This window comes from Cynocephalus volans, chromosome 6 (assembly GCF_027409185.1).
Source record: "Cynocephalus volans isolate mCynVol1 chromosome 6, mCynVol1.pri, whole genome shotgun sequence".
Classification (NCBI taxonomy): domain Eukaryota; kingdom Metazoa; phylum Chordata; class Mammalia; order Dermoptera; family Cynocephalidae; genus Cynocephalus; species Cynocephalus volans.
The window spans coordinates 63,115,029-63,142,171 of NC_084465.1; the positions used below are offsets into that span (position 1 = coordinate 63,115,029).

Consider the following 27,143-nt stretch of genomic DNA (forward strand, 5'->3'; position numbering starts at 1 on the left):
CCTTAAATTCTTAGGCTCATATCTAAAATGTGGCAAAGTGAGAAATATACCCAGCATACCTCCTTTTTTGTCTTCTCCTTTAGAAAAAGTTACACCTGCCAGTCATAAAATTGTCCAGACAAAAACCACTCAAGCTGTTTTAAATACGGGGAGGGAAGGGGGTAAAGTGAGGGGTTGTTCATGGGCACAAAATTACAGATAGATAGGAAAAATAAGTTCTATTGGTGAAAAGTCAAACTAGGCACCTATAATTAACAATAAGTTACTGAATGTTATCAAATAGCTAGAAGAGAGTAGATCAAGTGTATACATCACAAAGAAATGATTAAATTTTTCAATGATGTTGCTAATTACCCTGATTTGATCATCATGTCGTATACATGTATTGAACTCTGTAGCCCCAAAATATGTATAATCAATATGTTTTAATAAAAATAAATAAATAAAAGCAGAATTTCAGCAAGGTTAACAACAACAACAAAATGTATATGAACAAATACTCTTAATGTAACTCCATTGCCAGTTGAATCAGCCATCCTTGCAATCTCACCATTAATTACATCTTAAAGTGATTATAGCTCATACTCATTGAGCATTTACTATATTTTGGTGCTGTGTAAAATGATTTACCTTTCCCAATTCAAATAATAATTCCAATAACTCTACAAGGTAGATACTGATAGTTTTCCAAGTTACAAATGTGTAAACTAAAATTAGGGATAATTTAGTAATTTTCCCAGAGTTCCAAATCTGGTGAGTGACAGAGACAAGATAGAAATTCAGGTCTTTCTGATTTCAGAATGCATTTCTTAACCCCTACACTGTGTTGTCTCTGGTCCAACTACCTCTGCAAATCAGACACTTTGTTTTGTTCTCCCTATTTTAGGTGTTACTTCGTCTTCTTCACTCCCCCTCCTAAAAAGGTCAAAACTCTTACCTGCTATAACCTGGTCACCTTGAGTCCCTACTGATGAGCAAATAATTATTGTGCAATTTTTGAAAATCAGTTTATAAATTGTCTCTAGAAATTAAACCTCTGCATATGGTTATGAATGCTAAAGTAGTTTAGGAATCTGAAGTTAGTAAGATTATGAGATTTTCTCTTTAACATATAGATACATCAAAGTGAATAAGTAAATCTAGCACTGTCTTACCTTTGTGACTATCATATACTGTTGATTTTTATATTATATACATTGATTTTAACTGTTGATTTGTATTCAGAAAATTCAGCTGTGATGGAGTTTTTTTTTTCATATTGATAGTGAAAACAGTCCCATCATCCTATTAAATGAGCCACTGCTAAAAATGTGTCGGAACAGAGACATGACTCTAAATACAAAAAAGAAAAGCTTGATCTTTATTCTTTGTGTCAAGTTATCTGAAACCAGTAGACTTCCCATTTGATTATGAGATAGCAAAATTACATCAATTTTTGAAATTAACCAGGGCTGCTTATCGAAAGCGAAAATATGCACCATATAAAGACTGTTTCTTTGTCTTGGACGAACACTAAAATTCCCAGGAGAAACAACTAAATTGCATTTTTATCTGCATCTTAGGAATTATTTAGAAACAGAGAATAAGAAACACTTCTCTGCAATTATGTTTGTGTGTATCATTAGGAAATATTAGACTGCTTTTCAAACAAAACTGCACATATGCCTTCACATTAATTTCTGTTGGTCTTCTTACCCATTGAGCTGTCCATAATCAATGAGTCTATACTCTATTTCACAAAGGTGGTATGGATAGGAGCTAGCAAGCTTAGTATAAGAAGGAGAGTATAAAAATGAAAGAATGTTCTTCTTAACATTACCATGGACCTAATAGAATTCTTATAAAATTATTCTCGTTTTCCATTTCTCTAAGTTTATACTACCATCTCCAAACCTCTTCACCCTGCTTTTAATTTACAATATTGACAGATTCTGATCAGAAAATGGCAACCTATAAATTCTGTGGACCAATGAACAAGTGTTTTTCTTATCATAATATATAAAAAAGACAAACAATTTCCAGATGTCATCTTTGATCAAATTTGTGAAAGATACTTTTGTATAATTTAAAAAAGAGTAAGTATGTATGATGCTATGTCATCTCCCTTGTAACTAAAAAGCATACTCTAAAGAGTCTTTGACAAGCTTGATGCGAAGGACAGAATGTGGTTTAATCCCTAAAGGTATTAGTGATTTGGCCCTTACTACATAAAGAGATTTCAAAATATTCCAACTTATAAATGGTCAAAATACATTTAACTGTGTATGACATTTGGCTTCTTTTCAGATTTTACTTCTGTAAATACTTTTGTGATACATATATATATTTATTATATATATATATATATATATATATATATATAAAATCAAAAATATGGATATGTCTGACCAGCTCTAATTGACAGTTCATTGAATGAGAAATCAAGGAAATCAACATTAATGAAAAGTTTACAAAAAAAAAAAAAAGTTTACAAACTTTGCATATTGTATAAGGGCCTTTCTGCCTGGTATCACTAATTCAGATTCCTTCCCTACCACCTCCTGTCTGGTTTAGGGAAAATACAGACAAACATAAAACAGAATCCATCCTACCACAAATTCTTAATAATGCTGGATAAATCTTTTCAAATCAATAGTTTTCTTTTCTTTTCTTTCTTTTTTTGAGATTACAAGAATAAACAGGAAAGCCACAGATGCCTATAAAAGGTAACTTAAAATATGTAACCTGAGTCTTCACTTAGGATGTAAAAGTCACAACAAAATGTCACCTCCCATCACAATAGGAACAAGCTACATGTTCTAGAAAATCTAAGTTTTGTCAAGCCAATCCAAAAGTAGAAGTTGCAGTATAACCTAATGAAATGAAAGGCCAATTGTAGACTGGTATGTGAGAATGTGGACTGGTTTGCCCTATTATAAGGTTTTTGCAGCCACCTATACACTGTTTTACATGGTCTTCACTGAGTGCTCATGACAATAATTCTGAGCAGAGCAGACCCCTTTGTGGTGCAGACAGGAGAGGCTTGCCTAAGTTTAAAGGTGAAACAGGAGCAAAGGGAAACCCTTACGTATGGTGGGCTCTGCATAAGTTTAAGGCAGAGATCATTTGTCACTTAGAGAGGGGCCAGGAGACACTCCCTTTACTTTTGACCCAGAAGCAAGTATAGGGATAGGTCGTCTATCCCTATACTGTGGGAGGCTCAGGAGTGTTGAGAAAGTCCTGAGACATAGGGGCACACGGGCTAAGACTAAGGCTGAAAAAGGAGAACCAGAAGACATCATCTTGTGATTTAGATTCTGCCTGAGAGTGAGGTAGGAAGTCATTAGCCACTGTGGAAGGACAAGAATTCTGTGTGCATTCCAGACATTGCATAGAGATCAAGACAAAGGTCATCTGCTGCCTATAGTCTGGATTATACACTGTCCATTAGACAGAGGTCATCTGCTAGTAAGGAGAGGAGTGGGAAACACGCTCGTGGTGTAAACTCTGCAATGAGTAGAAAGCAGTGATCTGCTTAAAAGTGCATCATATTTGAATATCTGAAACATCCATAAATAATTTTTTAAATCAGAAAAAGAGAGGGTTCAATGAAGAAAGTCTTGGGGAGGGAGAGGCTTCTTTAAGTCAGGTTAAAAGAAAGGAAAAATCTGAGACAGTTTTAAAGTAAGAAGATTTATTAGAAACTCCGGGGGAAAGTCTTATTACATCTACTACCTTGATAGTCAGATGACAATCAGTTATACTAAAACCAATTATGTGTATAAACATTGGCCCATTGGATGATCATCACTAAAAATAAAAGCAAAAAATTAATAATAATGCAAGTGCAGAAGATTTGAGAGTTACTCCATCTGAGGTGTAGATGTATAAGGGTCTGCACCCCATACAACTAAGTGCAAGGCAAACTACTGGACTGAGAGCCAGCTGCTGCCAATGAGCAGTTAACCAGAGCCATTCTTCAAGAGAGGATATCAGATGAGGAGGAACACTCTATGGCAAAGCACCTACCTGAGCAGCTGGATGAGAAGGACTTAGTGATAAAGAAGCAGAATGCATTCTACAAAGAGCAGCTACCTAGACTAGAGGAGAGGAGCTCAGTTTTACAAAGTTACCACTGAGCAATATCACAAGCTGCTGAAGAGGTGGAAGCAAAGTTAAAATGGTATGAGTTTCATCCAGTCTGTGCTGACCGGCAGGCCAAAATTCTCCAGTGTTACTACCAGCACACCCACAAGACCCTCAGCTCTCCACCAGTGCCTGCATTGTGTCCATTCTGCCAAACAGCTTGCTTGAAAAGAGAGGCTAAAATCAACTTTTAGAACACACAAAATTCTTTCAACATTAATTCCAGAGTTTTTTTTTTCCTAGTAAGAAATTGATCTGTTTTCTTTTTTCCTAGTAAGAAACTGACCCATTTAAAAAGAGAAGCCTCAGAAAGCAGATTCAACAGAATCATATCACATTTTAATCAGCAACAATTAGAAAAGCAAAGGCCGAGATCAGGGATCGGTCATCAAAGAACACTGTCCGGTGTTAGTAAACCCTGTTTATGAGGATTAAAAGAAGAGAGCAGCCCTCTCCACCTTTTTGTTTTTTCATTGAACTTCTACTCACTATAAAATCTTTACCTTCTAAACAAGCTCCATCATTTGGTGAACCTTCACACTAACAAATCTGGGGTGGAGGTGGGGGTGGGGAGTAGGTTAACTGGCGTGGGGAGAGTATAGGGCAAAAAACACAGATCTCAGGGCAACAGTGCTGGACAGAATTGTCGAGGCTGTAGCATGTTGGTTTTCCTTCTTTTTCTTTTCTCCTTTGGTTATATAAAAGATATTTCATTTTAACTGATGGTGATCATGCAAGTAAGTAGACAAAAAGGAGAGAAAATATACCTAGTTCATGAAATAATGTTTATGATTGCAAATGAAATAAGGCATTTTATCAATATAAAGGCAATCTTATACAACCTAATCCCTATCATGAACACTGACATCTTCACTTCATTCACTATCAATAATAAATATATTTTCTGATGAAGACTGGCATTGTAAAACAACAACAACAACAAAACAACTCTCATGCCTTGGGGAACTGTAAAGCCCTTACACACAGGGAACTGTACAGAGTACCAAGAGGCAGCTGTCTAACACTGATCGAGAAACAGCAGTATTGAGAAAGATATCCCTGTCTTCCTCCGTCCAAGTCACAGGTGCACCGAGCCTGTTTAAGTCTGAAAACGTACATATTCAGACAAAAACCCTTCACAGCACATACTCTGGGTCTTTTACCAAGTACCACACTATAGCAATTTACTTCTGGGGTAGAATAGTACTGAGAGAAAGCATGTCTGTGGTGCAGGCATAGAGGGCTAGCTGAAGTATTAGGGTAGAGGAATAATTATAAGGTAGTGTCTGCACACAGATGGGATATTGGAAGGCTGTGGAACACTGAATATAAATAAAGCAACAAAGATAAAATGCAGATCAACTAGAAACTAGGTTTACCCAACACTGTACCTGAGGCCCAACAGAAAAAGAGGCATGTCTCTTTCTGGGAATAAATATTATTTACCTTAGTCTTTACTGTTCTTCTGAATACGGTGTTCAGTATTCAATAATAATAATAATAATAATAATAATAAATTATGTGACACGCATAAATCAAGAATTCGACCAGGAGAATTAAAAAAAAAGAAACCTTATATACAAGAGAATAACAATAATAGAAGACATTTTATCAGAAAAAAAAAGGAAGCAATTGATTGATGTTTTAAAAGTCCTTAAATTTTAAAAAGAACCTAGAAATACACATCCAAAGAAAATGCATTTTAAAAAGCTGGTAAGATAAAGAATTTGTACGTAAATGAGTGAAGAAAACCAGAAAGAGTAAAATGTTGGGAAATGTAAAGTTTCCTTTTAAATTAATTCTTAACTTATAATTTCTGAGTATCAAGTACTATAATAGCTAATAAATAAAGGAGTAAAATAAAGTATGTGGCAGCAAAAACATATGTTGGAGGGCAGTAATCAGAAATATACTCTAGCATTATTTTAGTGGAATCATATTCTAGAATTTTAACATAAACTGTGTCAAGTTAAAGATGCATATTTTAATTTCTTGTGCAACTATGAAAGTAACAAAAAGAGGCATAGTTAATAATAAACAGGAAAGATAAAATTAAGTTCTACAAATATCTGATTTATTCAAAAGAATGCAGGAAGAAAACAGGAAAAAAGCAGATGCAACAAACACAAATAGGATACTTAAATACAAACAAAAATAATTACATTAAATGTAAATAGAGAAAACACCTCCATTAAGAGAAAATAAATAAAAATACAAGATCTAAATAAATGACTTTTTAAAAAATACAATTTAAAGACATAATCTGGTAAAGTAAATGAATAAAAATTGATATGCTATGCTAACATTAAGTAATAGAATAATGATATGACAGTGCTAATATCAGACAAAGTAGACTTCAAAAGAAAGAGTATTATCAGACGTAAAGTGGGGTATTTTCTAGTTATAATAGTATCCAGAATTTATAAGGAATTCAAACAACTCAACAGTAAAAAAAGAAAGAAAGAAGGAAAGAAAGAAAACAAATTTGATTGAATAATGGGCAAAAGACCTGAATAGATACTTTCCAAAGAAGACATACAAATGGCCAACACATACAGAAAAAATTCTTGAAAGAAACAGATTACCAAAAATGACCCCAAAAAGAATAAAAAGTCTAGTTTATCTTTTATACATTGTATAAATTGATTCATAATTTAACAAGTTGCAACAACAATGACAACAGCACCAAAAGCAGCAGGAAAACATGGCTTCAGTGGTGATACTATTTAGTACTTAACAAATACAGATGCTTCTCAATTTGTAATTTGTAACAGAGCTATGTCCTGATACACCTATCCTAAGGTGAAACTACCTTAAGTTGAAAATGCATTTAATACACCTGACCTACCTAACATCATAGCTTAGCCTAGCCAACCTTAAATGTGCTCAGAACACTTATGTTAGCCCACAACTGGGAAAAATCAGCTAACACAAAGCCTGTTATATAATGAAGTGCTGGATATCTCATGCAATTTATTGACTACTGTACTAAAAGGAAAAAACAGAAATGGTTGAATGGGTATTACCATAAAGAAGAAAAATTGTAAGTTGAACAGTCCTAAGTCAGGGACTGTCTGTATTTAATACGTTTTATACTCAGTCTTTTAGAAAATAAAGATAAAACACTTCCTAATTCATTTTGTGAAGCCATTACTACCATGATACTTGTGATGAACTAAGTGCTTATGTCCCCCCAAGATACATATGTTGAAATCTTAACCACCAATCTGATGGTATTTAGAGGTGGGGTCTTTGGAAGGTAATTAAGTCATCAGGGTGGAGCCCTCATAAAGGGATTGGTACCCTTATAAGAAAAGAAAAGATCTTGCTTCCTTTCTCTGTTCAAGGCCATGTGAGGATATAACAAGAAGATGGCTGCCTGTAAACCAGGAAGAGTTTCCTCATTAGACACTGGACCTGCAGATGCCTTGATCTTGGACTTCCCAGCCTCCAGAACTACCAGAAATAAATCTATGTTGGTTAAGCCACCCAATCTATGGTATTCTGTTATAGAAGTCTAAAGTTACTAAAATGTTACTGGAATGAGACAAGAACTTTTCAAGAAAAGATAATACAAACCACTATCAGTAATGAAAATAGATGCAAGGTTTATAACATGTTAGCAAATCAAATCCATCAATTTTTGAAAATGATAATATATAACGACAAGCAGTATTTATCCTATGAGTGCAAAATAACAAAAGCAATAGAAGTTATTACCAAAACATGAGGCAGGCAAAATTTGACATCTGGATTCTTGGAAGTCTTTCCTATCTGTCTAATGGCAAACAGTCCTCTTTTCGCTAGACAAATCCATTCTTGGAAGAGGCTTTTATTATAGATATAATTTCTTAGGTGTAATCTTATTCAGATATGTGGTATTTGCAATTGGTAATTTGTTGCTATTTAATAGAGGGGCATTGAAAATTTCTATTATAATTGTTGATTTTTCTTTTTCTCCTTGCTTTTTGCTTTGTGTATCTCGAAGCTGTTATTAGATGCTTAAACATTTATTATTACTATGTCATGTTAATTAATTTGCTTCATCATTATGAAATAATCTTTCTTATTCAAGGTAATGAAATCTTCTCTGTTTTATAGTGATATAGGCTCTCCAGTTTTCTTTTGACTAGTGTTAGTGTACTACATTTTTTTTACATTCTTTTCTTTTCTTCATCATGTTTTTATTTTTAAAGTTTGTTTTTGTAGTCAATGTATAGTTGGATTTTCCTTTTATATCTAAACCAATACTCCCTACCATTTACTTCCAGTATTTAATTTGGTTATTGATATGCTTACACTTAAGTTATCATCTTGCTATTTATTTTATAATTGTTTCATATATTTTACCTATCTTTTGACTTTGTTTCTGCCTTCTTTTGGGTTGAGTAAATTTAATGATTTCCTTTTATCCCCTCTGTTGACATGTTGGCTAAAACACTTTGTTTTATCATTTTAATGGTTGCTATAGGGTTCCTACTATACATCTTTAACTTATCACAGTCTACCTTCAATTGTTATTATATTATTTCATGTACAGTATAAAAATCTTTCAAGAATACACGACCATTTGTCTCCTCCCAGGCTTTATGTTATCACTGTCATACAATTTATTTACAAATTTATTATAAACCTAAAAAAATAGCGTTTTTGTCTAAACACTCTGAAAGCATTGAAATAATAAAAAATACATCTTATGTAGTTGTCATTTCTTCTATGGTTCATTTTTTTATGTAGACATATTTCTACCTTATGTTATTTTCCTTTTGCCTCATCATATCCTTTACCATTTCTTACAATGCATGTCTGCTAGTGATGGATTTGTCCAGCTTTTGCATGTTTTAAAGCATCTTTATTTCTCCTTATTTTTTAAAAGATGCTTTCATTTGGTATAGAATTTTAAGGTTTTTTTTTTCTTTCAGAAATTGAAAGACATTGTTCTGCTGTATTCTCATAATGTTTCCAATAAGAATTCTTCTGCCATTCTATTATTTTTCTTCTGTATATAAATATCTTTTCTTTCTGTATGCTTTTAAAATTTTCACTTTTTTGTCGGTTTTGAAAAATTTGATTATAATGAGCCTTGATGTAATTTTGCCCATGTTTCTTATGCTTGAGGTTTGTTGGGAGATCTGTGGGTTTATAGATTTCAGGAAACATGGAAAATTTTCAGCTATTCTATTTTCAAATATCCTCTCTTCCTTCTTCAGAGATTCCATTTATACATTATCTAACAGACTACTGTCTCTTCTCCACTTTTTGAACATAGGGGATGCAGTTACAACTGTTTTAATGACCTTTTCTGCTAATTCTAGTGTCTTTCCCAGTTTTTCATTGGTTTGATTAGTTGCCTTCTTTTCTGGCTGTGTTTTTCTGCTTCTTTGAATGCTTAATAATCTTTGATTGACTGCCAGATATCATTAATTTTTCCTTATTTTTGCTGAATATTTTTTATATTGCTGTAATTATCCTAGAGTTTTGCTCTGTGATTCAGCTAAGGTACTTGGAACCAATTTTATTATTTAATTTTTTGCTTTATGGTTTGTTAGGCAAATTCAAAATGTGCTCCATGTATGGTTTTTGAAGCAGGACTTCATATTCCCTACTCAATATCCTATGAGTTTTTTCAGTTTTGTTGGTGAGAACTGAGACTATTCCTGACCTTACATGAATGCTAGGCAGCATTTCCTTTAATTCTTTCACGTGGTTGTTTTCCTGGCCCAGAGTAGCTTCTTCACGCACTCACATAGATGAGTACACTGAACAATTGAGGTAGATCTCTGGGCTTTTTTCTCTATGCAGACTTGAGTACTCAGCCCTGGCTGAGCCAAATCTGTGGCTATAAGTCTTTAAACAAAATCTCTTCTTCCAGTTTTCTGTGTTCCTTAGAAGCATTTTAAGTTTGCTGACTCCCTCAGAGCAACAAATCTCTTAACTATACTATTCCTGTATGCTTTCAAAGCATGTTGTGTGTGCCCCTCTCAGGGAACTCAACACTGTCTTATAAAAGTATCTGCTTACTTGTCTGTCTCCCTTGTAGGGAAAATAATTAATTTCTACATTACTGTACCCAGTAGTAGAAATAATAGAGATTACCATTGTAGGAATTAACAATACTTGTTACTGTTGATGATGAATAAGAGAATTCTCAATCATTTCTATAATCAAAAATAGAAGTATAGTCCTGGAATCTGGAAGGCTAATGAAATAAACAGGTGTACCCCAAAGTTTCAAACTAGATTTCAATAATAAGGAGTCAAGTATCAATTGTGAGTAAATGGACTATTTTCCTCCCCTAGGTTATGCAACTATTAAGTAAATATAGAGTATTTTATCTTCAATAGTAACTGAGAAAGAAAAATAAAATTTAAAAAAAAAAAAACCTCTTCTCTTTTCCAAAATAGCCATCTTCTCTCTTTGACACAGTTGAATTTCCTTTTATGTGTGCTCTTAAATTATGCAGGACAATTTCCAAAAGGTCTTTGCTTGTAAAACAAGCCTTCCCTCCAAGAACTAGATTAGCAAGCCTATGGAGTATAAGGAAGCAAGAGAAGGAGGGTGTGTAGAAATGGGATTTTATTAGCCTTTCTTCCTGTCTTCTGACCAAGACTGTCTGACATTTAAGTGCTAAGACCCTCTGCTGTTTATCAGCTCTAGAGAACTATTCATTCTTTTTTTTTTTTTTGATAACACATGGGGCATAACTTATTTTTTTAATTTTCCATTTTTTAGATGGATATGAAGTATTTTTCAAAATTATTTATTTATTTATTTATTATGAATATTCATGAGACACAAAGCTGATTGTTCCCCCTCCTGCCCATGATGTGAGGGCCAGATTTATACTGAGGGCATATCCATTACCAGAAATTACTTTTGCACCCTTTGTCCCCCCCCCAATTATCCCCCAAACTTCCTCCCCCATCCCTTCACCCCTCCACTCCAATTTGTAGCCCTAGGAATGTTCCCTGCCTCTGTTGGATCATGGCCGTACTGTGGTCTTTCTTTCCTTCCTTCCTTTCTCTCTTAAGCTCCCATATATGAGTGAGCACATGTGGTATTTATCCCTCTGTGCTTTGCTTGTTTCACTTAACATAAGTTTCTCCAGGTTCATCCATGTTGTTGCAAATGGGAGTATTTCATTCTTTTTTATGGCACAATATTCCATGGTGTATACATACCACAGTTTCCTTATCCAATCATCCACTGATGGACATTTTGGTTGGTTCCATATCTTGGCTATTGTAAACAGAGCTGCAATAAACATGGGAGTGCAGGTATCTCTTTGACATGATGATTTCCATTCCTCTGGAAACATACCCAGAAGAGGGATTGCTGGATCATATGGAAGATCTATCTGTAGGTGTTTGAGAAGCCTCCAAATTGTTTTTCAAAGTGATTGTACTAATTTACAGTCCAACAGCGCAGTAGTGTTCCCTTCTCTCCACACCCTCACCAGCATTTGTTATTCACTGTCTTTTTGATTATAGCCAGTCTAACTGGAGTGAGGTGGTATCTCAACGTGATTTTAATTTGCATTTCCCTGATGACTAGTGCTATTGAACATTTTTTCATGTATCTGTCTGCCATTTGTATGTCTTCCTTTGAAAAATGTCTATTTAGCTCCTTTACCCATTTTTTAATTGGGTCATTTATTCTTTTACTGCATAATTGCTTGAGTTCTATGTATAGTCTGGATATTGGTCCCTTGTCAGATGCATAGTTGGCAAAAATTTTCTCCCACTCTGTAGGTTGTCCTTTCGCTCTGTTGATTGTTTCTTTTGCTGTGCAGAAACTTTTTAGTTTGATATAGTCCCATTTGTTTAATTTGTCTTTTACTGCTTGTGCTTTTGGGCTCATGTTCATAAAGCCTGTCCCCTGACCTAACAGCTGAAGTTTTTCACCTATATTTTCCCTTAGTAATTTTACAGTTTTAGGTCTTATGCCTAGGTCTTTAATCCATTTTGAGTTGATTTTAGTGTACGGTGAGAGGTGCATATCTAGATTCATTCTTCTGCATATGGATATCCAGTTTTCCCAGCACCACTTGTTGAAGAGGCAATCTTTTTCCCAGTTTAGATTTTTGTTGCCTTTGTCTAATATCAGGTGGCTATAAACCTGAACAGTGATTTCTGGGTTCTCTATTCTACTCCACTGGTTTGAATGTCTATTTTGCTTTTGGGTTACAACAGCTCTGTAGTATAATTTGAAGTCAGGCAGAGTTATGCCTCTGGCATTGTTTTTTTTTTTTTTTTTTCTCAGGATTGCTTTGGCTATTCAGGGTCTTTTGTTTTTCCATATGAAAAGGTAAGCTTGTTTTTTCCATTTCTGTGAAGAACGTCATTGGTATTTTGATGGGGATTGAATTGAATCTGTAGATCGCTTTGGGCAGTACAGACATTTTCACAATGTTAATTCTTCCAATCCAAGAGTATGGAATATCTTTCCATCTTTTTGTGTCTTCTTTAATTTCTTTCAGAAGTGGTTTGTAATTCTCATTATAGAGGTCTTTTACCTCCTTGGCTAAATTGATCCCTAGGCATTGTATTTTTTTGGTCACAATTGTAAATGGGCTTATTTTCTTTATTTCTCTTTCTGTTAATTCATTATTTGAGTACATAAATGCTACTGATTTGGGGGCATTTATTTTGTATCCTGCAATGTTACTGAAGTCATTAACCAGCTCTAGGAGTTTTTTGATAGAGTCTTTAGGTTTTTCTATATATAGTATCATGTCATATGCAAATAGGGAATGTTTGACTTCATCTTTTCCAATCTGGACTCCCTTTATTTTTTCTCTTGTCTGATTGCTCTAGCTAGTACTTCTAGTACTATGTTGAATAGAAGTGGTGAGAGTGGACATCCTTGTCTTATTCCTGTCCTTAAGGGGACGACCTTAATTTTTCACCATTCAGAATAATACTGGTGGTGGGCTTGTCATAAATGGCTCTCTCCTTTTTTTTTGTTAATCTACCTAATGGTGTGTCTATTTTGCTTATCTTCTCAAAAAACCAACTTTCAGTTTTGTTGATCTTTTCTATTGTTTTTTGGGCTCTCTATTTCATTTAGTTCTGCTCTGATCTTAATTATTTCTTCCCATCTACTGCCTTTTGATTGGATTGTTGTTGTTTCTCAAGTTCTTAAGGTGTAGTGTTTGGTTGGTTTTTTTTGAAGTCTGTCCATTTTTTTGATATAAGCATTTACTGCAATAATTTTGCCTCTTAGTACAGCTTTTGTAGTATCCCACAAGTTTTGGTATGATTTATCTTTATTTTCATTAGTTTCTAGAAATTTTTCAATTTCCTGTTTAATTTCTTCTTGGACCCATAGGTCGTTCAGGAGCCCATTATTTATTTTCCATGTATTTGTATAGCTTCCAGCAATTTGCTTATTATTTATCTCTAGTTTTAGTCCATTATGATCTGAAAAGATTGTTGGAATGATTTCATTTTTAAAAAATTTGCCAGGACTAGATTTGTGACCTAATATGTGGTCTATCCTGAAGAATGTACTGTGAGCTGATGAGAAGAAAGTGTATTCTTTAGCTGTTGGGTGAAATGTTCTGTAGATAGCTGCCAAGTCCAATTGGTCTAGGGTGTAGATTAAATCCTGTGTCTCTTTGTTGGAAGTCCTGTCCCATACTGAGAGAGGGGTGTTCAGATCATCCACTATTAATGTTTTAGGTCCTATCTCCTTCTTTAGGTCTTAGAGTGTTTGCTTGATATATCTGGGTCATCCGGTATTGGGTACATACATGTTTATGATTGTTATGTCTTCTAGCTGGATAGTTCCATTTATCATTATATAATGGCCTTCTTTGTCTTCTTAAATGTTTTTTGGTTTTAAGTCTATTTTGTCTGATATAAGAATATCTACTCCTGCTTGTTTTTCGTTTCCATTTGCATGGTATATCTCTTTCCATCCCTTCACTTTTAGTATATGAGTATCTTTATAGGTGAGGTGGGTCTCTTGAAGACAGCATATACTTAGGTCTAGTTTTTTAATCCAGTCATTTAGTCAGTGTCTTTTGAATGGTGAATTTAGTCCATTTACATTTAGAGTAGTTATTGAGAAGTGTTGTTTAATTCCTGTCATTTAATTGCTACTTGTTCAGGTGGTTTACATATCTTTTGATCATTATTTCCCCTTTTATTTCTCTTCTTCAATGTGAGCTGGGAATTTAAGGTGGAATGATTTAGCTTCTTTGTCTTTCTTGCTGGCATTTTTGTTTTAACTGTGGGTTTTGCTCTTTCTTGTGTATTCGTGATGGTGGTCACCATTATTCAGATCCCAGATGAATGACTCCATTGAGAATTTCTTGCAGAGCTGGTCCTGTGGTGGTAAACTCCCACAATTTTTTTTTTGTCTGGGAAATACACTATTTCTCGCTTGTTTCTGAAGGAGAGCCTTTCTGGGTAAAGAATTCCTGGCTCACAGTGTTTTTCTTTCAGTATTTTGAATATATCATTCCACTTTCTTCTGGCATGTAGGGTTTTGTTGAGAAGTCTGCTGTTAGTTTGATGGGGGTTCCCCTATAAGTAAGAAACTTTTGTCTTGCTGCTTGTAGAATTCTCTCTTTGTCTTTGAGCTTTGCAAATTTAACTATAATATGTCTTTGGGAGGATCTTTTAGGGTTGAATCTGTTTGGGGACCTTTGAGCTTCCTGGATCTTAAGGTCTGTTTCTTGCCCTACATTTGGAAAGTTTTCTGTTACTATTTCCTTTAGTAGGTTTTCAATACCTTTTCCTTTCTCCTGCCCTTCAGGAATACCCACTATTCGGATGTTAGAGTGCTTGAGGTTGTCTGCTATCTCTCTTTGGTTTTCCTCATTATTTTTAATTTTTCCTTTCTTTTGGTCTGCCTGAGTTATTTCAAAAAGACCATCTTCAAGCTCTGAAATTCTTTATTCTGCTTGCTCTACACTGCTGCTCAAGGTCTCAATTGTGTTTTTTATTTCATTGAGTGAGTCTTTTATTTCTAGAAGTTCTGCTATGCTCTTGTTTACGGTATTAATCTCTTTGTAGATTTCCTCCTTCATATTCTGGATGTCTTTTCTTCTTTCATTGTGTTCTCTAATTGAGTCTTCCTTTATTTCTTCAAGTTTTCTTAAGATCATTGCTGGAAATTTTTTTTCAGACATTTCAAGGATTCCCTATTCCATGGAGTCTGACTTTGGGGCATTACTGTATCCTTTCAGTGGTGTCATTTCTTCTTGATTGTTTGTACTTCTAGTACTTTTTCACTGACACTTGGTCATTTGGTAGGGGGTTTGCTTCTTCTATTCCACTGAGGTTGGCTGTGGAGTGGCCCTTGTTGCTACTGTGGGGGGTGAATTGCCTTGCTTGACAATAGGTGTGGTGGCGCTTATGTTAAACCACCTTGGTTCCCACTCATGACTCTGTAGTTGTAGAATGAGACCCCACCCCTGCAGGGTTCTGCTGGACCAAACTCGGTGGGTCAGATCCTTCGGCTGGTGCTCCCCCGGGGTCTGAGGTGGGGTGAGGGGCTGTGTCCAGCTGCATGGTTCCGCTGGCTGGTGTTGCTGTCTGCCACCACCAGCAGTCTCACCTGCATGGTGCTTATTCAGGGCACAGGAGCAGGGCCCAAATCTCCCCCCTGCCAGGGTCCGAGGCAGCGGGATTAAGGTGCCTTGTGGAGGCACACGGTTTCGCTGGCTGGTGCTGCTGCCAGCCTATTTGTCAAAAATTATATTCATTTTGACTCCATGTTTTTTTTCCTGTGGCTGTTTCTAGTACTGTGATGCTCTTATTCTATGTGCTCAGAATATTCATTCTGTGAAAGGCTGGTCTGCCTCATGCTTCAGGCACTTAGTTTAGATGTAGTTATCTGGCTCATCTCCCATGACCATGTTCCCTTTCAAGAATGAAGTTAATGATCATTAAGGTTTCAGCCCTTGCTCTTTGGGAAAGAAATGGTCTGCTGTAGTATTATTACCACTCTTGATAGTGATGTAGGTTTTTTTTTTTTTTTTCCATACCTGGGAAATGTCCTTTACATTTGATTTGGGAAATAAAATAAACAGATACAGATATTAGAATGTTTAAAATCATTTTGTATGGATTAAGAAAGGCTAATCTTCAAATATGCTCCAGTTCAGGATTAGGCCCCAAACTTCAAGATGCTCATTTGATTGTGGCATTTCTCAATTTGGTTAATATCATTAGGTGTGCTTAGTGGCTAACTCTAAAGTAGAAATCCAAACAGGTAATGAGCAGCATCCGATTTGCATGTAAGTCAACTGTTTCAAAGAAAAGATTAATTAAAATAAATAGTAGCTTAATTTAAATCAAGCAAGGCCAAGCCTCTATCCTGAGATTAAATCCCTCACCCATTTCTGTTTTCCTGGATACAATATAGAAATCTGCATTTGAAAAATAGCCCCAATTGAAAAATGAATTAAGAATCACTTTCAGAATTTTAAATCTTTCACAGTAATAGATGTTCTTTACTGAAACAAGCTCATTCCATCCAGTGTATTTAATAGCATTGATTTTACAGGTAAGGAGCTGGGGCATGTGGGTGGAGGAAAGTACATCCCATTACCTCCTCTCCTTTCATATCCATTCATCTATTGCACCTTTTCCCCATTTGTGTGTTCAAAGGCACACAGATGATTGCAGTTGTGTAGCCAGGGTGATCCAGCAAGGATCCCAGATTTGCAGCACATTTCTGCAGTGACTGTGACAAGCTTTGAAAAATAACGTAGTTGACAGCTCTATTTATCTACTAAATTTATCTTGAAGCAAAGAATAGCATTGATGGAGAAGATACTTTTACTCTCCCTATCAAGAAAGTTACCTCTCCACTCAAAACAAAGTTTAATAAAGAGCCTTGTAGATACAAAAAATATATATTATTTATAGTATCCTTTTTTGGTTTTCTTTTTTTCCCACAGAGACTGAAAGAATTAAAACAACGAGAATTTGCTCGAAATGTAGCTTCCAAGTCATGGAAAGATGAGAAGAAACAAGAAAAAGCACTTAAACGACTTCATCAGCTAGCTGAATTGAGGCAACAGTCTGAATGGTAAGAATTAGAGTGTCTGGGATCGTTCAAAACTCTCTTCAACCTCTGGGACAATTTTAATGATAGATTTACTTGGTTCACTGCAACAATGTAAACAAATTATAATTAATCAACAGATATGACTGAGGGCAAATATTCCCTAATTGCCAAAGGTTTGTATATTAACTACTTTTGGCATCTGCTATTTTTCTCCCCAATATGTTAATTTACTGTTCTATTTAATAGAATGATCCAAGAATGATTTTAATATACTCACATTTATTCTATCCAGTTGATTTAAATGGACCCATATAGTTTCTTACTAATTTATTTTACATTTTATAATGATAATTTAAAAACCCACAAATAACAGTGCATTTTTTGGAGGGGGGAATAAATCTTCTGTACATTACCCTATACACACCTGAATCTGAATAAATGACATTATCATCATCTGGCTGACAAACAAGATGTAATTAATGCAGTTAAATTTACTATACAGTGACATTTAAATTGTTAATTATAATTAGCATTATACTAGTTCATTCTTGTAGCTGAAAATAACAGTTTTACAAAAGCTTGGAACCACTGAATGTTTCAAAGTTTTTACCTGGAATGCAATTAAATTTGTAGATTGTGATTTATGTTCATATGAATCATAATGTAGAACATTAATGTAGCTAATTAGTGTAGTTGACAGCAACCTGGTGAATTGTGAAATTTATAGCTCTGTGCCAGAATTTAATCCCCTATTGTTTAAGTGGAAAAGAATATGCAATAAACAGGAGTGAGTGGCTCAATTATATTACAACAAAATATTAGACTTCAAGTGGGGTTCTAAGAAAATATTTACTTTTTTTAGGATCAATTATGCATAAAAATATAGTTGGTATTCAGCTTGAGTATATTCATGTATTTGCAACTCTTAAAATAATTTAATTAACTTTTATGAAAATGCATAAAAATAATCATATTAAAAGTAAATGAACAATTTAGTATGAAGAAAAAACAAAGGTACAACATATATCCAGGGGTGAGATTGATATGAAAACACATGCTCTGAGGTCCCATACAATCAAATCAGCAGTACACACATTCGGTACTGAGCCTTTTACCAGTCAACACAATGAAAAACTTACAATATGTTATTCAAACATATTGTCAATAAGATGTCAGGCAGTCTTTGTCAAACACGACTTAGAAAGAAGAGTCTTATGGTTGTTAGGGCAGCATGTAGGAAAAAATCTAGGGAAGATGTCAATTCCTAAGTGATTAATTATGAGATTCAATAAGTCAAACCATATAAAACAGGGCAAGCCCCATCATAGAGAGACATCCTTTAGGTATGTCTTTTAAGACCACAATAGCAAATCTGAGCAAACTTAACAAACATAATTTTGCTTGTTTTGTTATTATGAAAGATGTCACACTTCTACATTTTTATTCAGACTTTCTATATTTTCCTCTGGGATAAATAACCAACAAGGATCAGAGAACCCATGATGATGAGAGTGGCGATGAAAATAATGATGATAAATTTCTAAGTTTAGTAGAGCTACCCATTAAGGACCCTCCAAATTAAAAGATTCACTCTATTAAGTTTCCGCTGTTCCTCTTGAAACTTTATTTACTAAACAAACACAAACCTAACCACATCTGGGTTGTTGTCCTTTATAGAGCAGGCAGGACCTCTAGGTCACAATGCACTCAAATTGTTAGGAAAAAGACAAGTGTTCGGCTTTCTAGATACAGAACTTGGAACTGGGAAAATTATTTCATTCTTTTCTACTACCTACTCCCGGCTCACTGGCCAATGGCTCTTTCTGTTTAAACAGCCTCATGACCTTAGGGAAGTCGCCTAACAGAATTAATAAATATTTGCATTTTGGCAGCTGAATTGGCAAATGAAAGCTAATTATCAGCATTACCTCTCTCCAGGACCTTTATTTGTCTTTTATCATCATAATAAAGACTTCTGAGTAGGATGATCCAGATAGAAAGATTCTTCTATGACGCTGTGGAGAAGAGAGGTAAATTTACTTGTAGTGAGAATATTTGAATCAGACTGATGGAAAAATGGTGGCAGAAAACTGGTAATGAGTCTTACAAAGGGCAGTCAACTCTGGCCATCTCTTGGGTAGTTCTACCCAACCTGTTTCCTCAGCAGGTCCAGTTATTGCACGGGGGATATTCACTCTCTGTAGGTGAACTTCTAGTATGTATAAATCTAGGTATAGAACATCTTGATATGGAGATTTTCCCCAAATCTAAAAATTTTAGAGCAATTGATTCTGAGAATATGAAGTTCTTGATATAAGAACTAGGTAATGTGGGACATTAGGAAACGACACCATTAAAACAAATCATGTTGCTTTTCATGTTTTATTTCCTGTTTGGAAAGTATACTTTTTGCACAGGAGAGAATTAAATTGGGCATTTATTAAGTTACCGAGCATTAAAAATTTGGGAGAGCAATTGGAATGGACAAATCATTAATAAGAATTAAAGAAATAACTCTATATCCCTTTCTTACAAGCCATTATAAATAATAATTAGGTTTAAAAATGCAGAAAAGTAGAGAGAGTTATAAAAAAGGGAGTGAACTATTAAATGAAGAGATAACTATAAAAATTAAAGCTTTCAGAGAGTGGAAAGGTGGTTGCCAGTGACTCGAGAATAAAGAAAATAGAGAGATGTTAGTTAAAATGCACAAACTTTCAGTTATAAGGTGAATAAGTCCTGGTTATTTAATGTAGAGCATGGTGACTATGGTTAATAATACTGTGTTGTTTACAGGAATTTGCTAAGAGATTGGATCTTACCTGTCTTTTACCACACACACACACATACACACACACCAAAAATGCTAACTATGTGTAGTGTGATGAATGTGTCAATTAGTTTGCTGTAATCAATTCACAGTGTCCACATATATCAAATCATCACATTGTACACATTGAATATATGTATTTTTATTTGTCAATTATTCCTCAATAAAGCTAGAAAAATTAAAGCTTTAATAATGTTATAAGGCATAAACCTACATTAAAAACTATAGAATTGGAAACACCACAAAGAAAGAAAATTAGGATTTTCCAAAATAATAAAAATAAATCAGATTTAAAATAAATGAAGTTAAAGCTTATAAAGCAACAATATAAAAAGTTTGAAGCATGAAAATAAGGTATTAATTATTAACAATGAGGGTAAAATGTTAAAAATTTTGGAAGATCTATAATCATAAATGCAGGCTGGATTATAAAATGAGAATAAACTTAAGGACAAGAAACTAAGAAAAAATATAATACAAAAACAATAAAAGCAAAGAGATTTAAGAATATTTAATAGAATATAAACAGAAGAAGCTTGCACATTAGAGAGAGAAACAGTAAAATATGAGGAAGGCAATGAAGAAGAGAACATTCAGATTAACATAAATCAAAGCAAGAAAATGCATGAAACAGTGCCAGGATAATAGGCAAAAATGTTATTCAGGAAAGTGTATATATATAAAAGATAATAAAATATAGAAATACTAAAATATCTGAAGCATAATGAATCAGGAAGGAAAGAATTATAAGATCCATACATCAGACTTTTGGAATAATTTCTGCTGAGTTTATAACACCAGATTGATCAAAGTTCCTGGAAAAGGTAATTTAGGTCAGAAGCACAATTTCTAGTTAACCTAAACTGTGGCCATAAATGTGGAAAAAATCTTTATGGCACCAAGGCCAAGTTCAATGCTGCAGCTGTTTCTGGACCTCATCCTTCTATCCCCAAGCTGCAGGCATTTCAAAAGGCCAATGGCGTTGTAGTAAACCTCTGTGTTCCTTATTTTTCTCTATGCTTGAAAGAAATATTCAATAATTCATACACTACTTTAAAGAGTTCCTCGCTATTCCTCGTATTCAATATGCCTAAAATCTCTCTAAAGAACATGAAAAGGTGGTTCAAAAAAGGGAGATTACTGATTAATGTGATGAATAAGAGGAAGGTTTTCATTTCGAAACACTTACTGTACAGAATGGAATACAGTTTTAGAAAATTTCTAAATATAGTTTTCCACAAGACCCAAGGGAACACTATAACTCTAAAGCTTCCACTGTTAGTTCATGAAGAGGAGACAGTCTGAAATCATTTAAAACTAAATGGTGGCTAAAATGATTGTTTGTGACTTAAAATCCATATGGGCATAGTAGACAACAGATTGGATATTGTAAAATATGGTGTCAGTAAAATAGAAATTAAATACAAGAAATTCCCCTGAACTAGAGCAAAAGTCTAAAGACAGTAGACTGCTGAGATAAATAATAAGACCTAAAGGATATATTCAGGAGAGCAAATAATTGTAACATATAAATTCCAAGACAAGAAACTAGGAGAAGAATGAAGCAATGACCAAAGAAATCAAAGAAGAAAATGTATCTGAGCTGGAGAAAGTTCAATTGAAAGTGCCCAAGAAGCACTAGTAAAACTTAACCAAAATAAATCACCCTGTTGCTATGTTCCAGTAAAATGTTTTATGTGTACACACACACACACACACACACACACACACACACACACACACACACACACACACACACACACACACATAAATATATGTAATATTTATATAATAAATATGTATAAATAAGAAGGAAATATTACAAAATCATACAAATGCACACGCAAATTCATTTGAAAAATAAATGGAGGCTAATTAAATATGTTTGCGATATTAAGCATATAAAGACAGTGAAGCAAAGTACATGAAATTTGGTTGACAAAAGGAATGTGAATCCAGAGTTCTATGCTGATGGGCCAAATAGTCATAAGTGAAGCCAACAGCAAAGAATTTTTTAGACAAGGGCTCAGAAAGCACTTCTCTTCATTAAAGTTTATGTTACATATGCAGAACATATCAGTTGTTTTAGTATTTTATATTCAAGCAACAAATGATTAGATAAAGTGAATAAAAATCCAAAAGAGAGAAAAGAAAACAAACACATCCAAGCATGTGGAAAAACAAAACGAAAAGAAATTCAGTTCAAAGCAACGGAGTAAATGTTATGATTGGGAATGCCTTCTCTCCAGTAAGGCCTTACTTTGTAGTTTATAGGTAGAATGTTAAAGAGACAAATAATTGTAATCTAAATGGTTTAATCTCTCATACGTATTGGCATTTCTAGCTTTCAGTTTGAATTACTAATGAAGCTCAGTAGAACAAATACTTTTTAAAAATCTTTCAAAAATAAAACATATATATGCTCGAATGGTGAAAAAAATATTTTGGTGAGTAAGAAGTAAAAAAAAAAAGAGTTCAAAAATGATAAATGCATGATTAGGCAATTGATACATTAATTACCCTGACCCAATTATTATACATCTATATGCTGTATCACAATATCAGATTGTACCCCATAAGTATGTATGATTGCAATCTGTAAGTTAAAATTAAAAAAAAAAAATAAGATTTCAAAATCGTTGATGATATTGAGATGGCTTGTAAATGTGTTACTTTATTATGCATTTATTACAATTAGTCTAATTACTGAGAAATCCTAAAGGAAGAACTAACCGCCTTGTTTCAAAAGAAAGCAAACATGAGAAAATTTTAAAACTGAGGAACCAAAAGTTATAAAATGCTAGAATTTATACATAAAAGCAAATTCAAGAAATATTTTAGTATTTTGGAAGTGATTTTTAATTTTCTTTAATTTTTTATTTAATGTGAATGCACTGATTAGAAAACTCTGTAAGATGTTAAATCTGTATTCCAAAGAATTGATAGGTTCTGGAGGACTTATAATGTAAATGAAATACTTTATATTCTTTTGCGATACTAGCATAAGATATTTACTTGCTATTGCTTTTTAGTAATTTGAAAATAATACACTTAAACCATGCATTTTAGAAATAGCTACTATAAAACAGTTATACTGAGTTGTATAAACACAATAAAATGTCTATATTACAGAAGATGTAGTTCATAAATAGAACTCATCATAGAAACACTATGAAATGTTCACATGTAGATATGATTCCAAACTTAATGTCTTAATCATTTTAAATATTTATTGTATTTACAGTGTATCTGGAAATGGACCAGCATACAAAGCCCCCAGGATAGCCATAGAAAAACAACTCCAGCAAGGAATTTTCCCAGTTAAGAATGGCAGAAAGGTATCCTGCATGAAGAGTGCTCTTCTCCTTAAAGGAAAGAATCTCCCCAAAAGCATTTCTGATAAACAGAGGTCCACCATGCCAAATCGACACCAATTACAAGCGGACAGGCGTTACTTGTTTGGAAATCATATTTCACAAACATCTTCAGATCTCAGCAATGCAAATCACAGGACAGGAGTATCATTTTCTTTCTCCAAAAAAGTGCACCTAAAATTAGAGTCTTCAGCATCAGTTTTCAGTGAGAACACAGAAGAAATCCATGATTGTAACAAGTCACCCCTCTATAAAACAAAACTAACTGGGGAGAAATGCAAGTGCTGCAGGTTTGCAAATAAGGATACACACCTCACTAAGGGAAAAGATGTAAACATCTCACCAAGCAGTCTGGAAAGTGTTCTACACAGTACTTTCTCTATCAGCTCTACAATTTTGCAAGACAAAAATGGCTCTATTGATGAGACACTAGAAGATTCAATTGGCATTCATTCTTCCTTCTCTAAACCTAATATTCATCTTTCAGATGTAGATTTTACTCCTTCCAGCAGAGAAAAAGGAACTAGAAATACATTGAAGAACACTTCAGAAAACCGCATTAATCACCCAAGCCTAGCAAATGCTTCCTCCAGCCCACCAAACATTTACAAGCAGAGTGATGCCAGGATATTTCAGTGTCTGGAGGAGTTTTCATCACAGGAGCCAAGTGAACAAAAACGTACAGTGCATTTGAATCCCTGTTTCAGAATGGAGGACAGAGGAAAATCTTTAGATGAAACAGGAAAAGTTAGCAAAAATGTGCAAAGACTTGTAAGAGAAGCATGTCCCCATGATAGGACATCCAGACCATTGCCTTTTCTCCACGTACAAAGCAAGGATGGCCACACCACTCTGCAATGGCCTGCAGAACTTCTGCTGTTCACAAAAACAGAACCCTGTATCTCTTATGGCTGCAACCCATTATATTTTGATTTTAAGCTTTCTCGGAACACAAAGGATGGCCATAAGGATGGCCGTAATCCAGAGGACTTCAAAAGAGAGTTGAGTAAGGAACCCTTGGAAATGAAGACTAAAACAGAGAAACAAGACTCAGGTTTAATCAAAGACCAACAAAAATTGATCCAAGAAGATAATCAGTCTCTGAAACCAAAGATGATGATAGCTAATCCAGAGTGGGAAAATTTCCAGAGAAAATGTAATTTGGGCCAGAATGACTCTGAGCCGAATAAGGGTGAACATAATTTTAGTGTAAGTGATTTGGAAATGAAAAATCCTGAAGTGCCTGCTTACCTTGATATGTCTCTAAAGGATTGTTTAGGAAAGAATAATAGAGGTAATGAACTTACAGAACCTTCAAGGGCCCATTGGCAAAGCTGCCGAAGGGTAGTTCTAAATGATGCAAATGAGGGCCTGACTTTTCCTCCCTGTATCTCTAGGACTAAAAAGCATAAGCTGATTTCCTATGATCCTCATTCAGAGTTCGAAGATGAAAACCAATTCACCTGGAATTCTAGTCCTTATGTAGTAGGGGGTCACAGTGTCCATGGGAAGGACTGCAGTGTGACTTTGAATAGTGACCACATCAGCATGACCAGCAGAGTTTCTGGATGTGGAAACAGAAGTTCTGAGAGATGTTCTCTAAAGTCATCTCTGAATGGACATTCTAGCCCTTCAAGCAACATGTCTAGCTTGAGAAGTACTTGTTCAAGTCATAGGTCCAATGGTAATGGCAGAGGTAATTTGCTCTGCCTTTGTAAGAAAGAACACAACTCAGTTGAAAGGCACAAACGGAAACGCAGAAAGCACAGCTGCCTGTACGTGTCTGGTGAGATAACAAAGAGCAAGTACCTGCAGTCTGAAACACAGAGAGATAGGAACTGCGAATTGTGGGAGTCATTTAAAAATGAAAAACACTCGAAACATAGATATTGTCACTGTGGAGAAAGATCTCAACTGGGCAAAAATCAACAACAATTTTCAGGGCCAAAATCCATGAAAATCACCCACTGTGATTCTAGCTCACAGGCTTCCTGTGGTGGAAATGGTGGAAAACCAACTAAATGCCAGGAACCTCAGCGCAGCAGATTGGGCTGTTACTCAAGAGAGAGAATCTGTAACTTAAATAAAAGCAAGAGAAGTCAAGAGTCTTTGGACAGCCCTCACATTTGTGATCTGGGAAAGGTCAAACCTGTGCAGTGTAACTCTGGGAATATCAGCTGCCTTCTAAGAAACTGTTCCAGTGGCCCTTCGGAAACCACAGAGCCCAACATTACAGGAGAGAAGACCACCCTAATGGCCAAAAGCCTTTTAGAAAGAGTACAAGCCAAGAAGTATCAGGACCAGTCAACTAATTTCGAGGTCTTTTCAAACAGTTGTAAAAATGAATTAGAGGCTCATTCACAAATGCAGTGCACAATTCAACTTGTACCACCGAGCTGTAGCAGACCAGCCTTGACTTTGTCTGACAAAATGCAGTTTACCAGTAAAAGAAGAAATGGTAAAGGCAGTGCCCTTCAAAGGACTACTGAGGAAAAGAAAATCAAAAGTTCACAGACAAATAATTTTACTGTTTTAGCAGACACTGGTGGTGACAACCATCTTTCTGAAGGTATAATTCACATAGTACCAGAGTCTCAGTCACTAAACATAAAAAAGAACCCAACAACAGAAGAACAATCAAAACCTTTAATTAGTGAAGTCCAACCTTATATTCAAAGCTGTGATCCAGTACCAAATGATTTCCCTGGTGCTTTTCCATCTAACAGATGTACTGGTATTACTGATTCAACAAAGACCAAAGAGGACCAAATAAATCCAGACCTACAGGATGTAAGCATGCATATGAATCATGTAGAGGGGAATATAAACTCTTACTATGACAGAACTATGCAGAAGCATGACGAAGTGAACCATGAATTGGAAGTGTGTCATAAACCTATCTCCCCCCCTTTAATTCAACAGCCCATAACATTTTCTCCTGATGAAATAGATAAATATAAGCTCCTACAGCTACAAGCCCAGCAGCATGTGCAGAAACAGCTCCTATCAAAGCCTCTTCGAGTTTTGCCTGCTGCAGGGCCAGCTGCCTTCTCCCCAGCCTCTGCTGTACAGACAGTTCCAGTTCACCAGCACGCTTCTATCACAACCATCCACCACACGTTCCTGCAGCATTTTGCTGTTTCTGCTTCCATAAGTTCCCATACCAGTCACCTCCCCATGGCTCATCTACATCCTCTCTCACAGACACATTTCTCTCCTATCTCATTTTCAACTCTGACTCCAACTGTTATCCCAGCACACCCCACTTTCCTAGCAGGTCATCCCCTGCATTTAGTCACTGCTGCCCCCTTCCACCCATCTCACATAACACTTCATCCCCTGCCCCCTGCAGCATTTATCCCCACATTGTTTAGCCCTCACTTAAATCCAGCCACAGCGTCTATCATCCACTTGAACCCTTTAATCCAACCAGTGTTCCAAGGTCAAGATCTTTACCATCATTCTTGCTCTGGCCAGATGCAACAGTTAAATGGAGTGAAAGAGGCCTTAAATATGTCGGCACACTTGAACTGATAGGTGTTAAAGCCCTTCCTTCCAATTTGTAAGTAAAACAAATTGTCACTACTTACAAAATAGTGTATTAAAGATGTCTATCTGATTATAAGATTTAAAATATTGGTGCCAATTCAAAATGTGGCCAATATATAAATATGAACTGAATTGCCAATATTGGAACATTTAAAGAATTTCTTTTCACTTGCATAATAATAGGGCAAATTTAAAATAATTTTATAGAAGGGTAGAGGAAAAAGTATCAAAGATTTGTT

General features: G+C 35.0%; 2 protein-coding genes across 2 annotated transcripts in view; both read left to right on the plus strand.

The window, feature by feature from the left end:
• Positions 1-26,889, plus strand: part of ZNF804B (zinc finger protein 804B) — a 553,895-nt gene extending 527,006 nt beyond the window's left edge. Inside the window, exons 3-4 of the mRNA XM_063098735.1 lie at positions 17,042-17,172; positions 23,226-26,889. Coding sequence (XP_062954805.1) covers positions 17,042-17,172; positions 23,226-26,889 — 3,795 coding nt within the window. The remainder of the gene's footprint in view (positions 1-17,041; positions 17,173-23,225) is intronic.
• On the plus strand, positions 280-4,118 carry LOC134380065 (MICOS complex subunit MIC19-like; the record flags this gene model as incomplete). The annotated part of the gene is made up of 3 exons (XM_063099572.1): positions 280-293; positions 3,449-3,479; positions 3,921-4,118. Coding segments are annotated over 3 exons (243 nt in total), but the record flags the coding sequence as incomplete, so codon positions are not given.
• Positions 26,890-27,143: the final 254 nt, after the last annotated feature.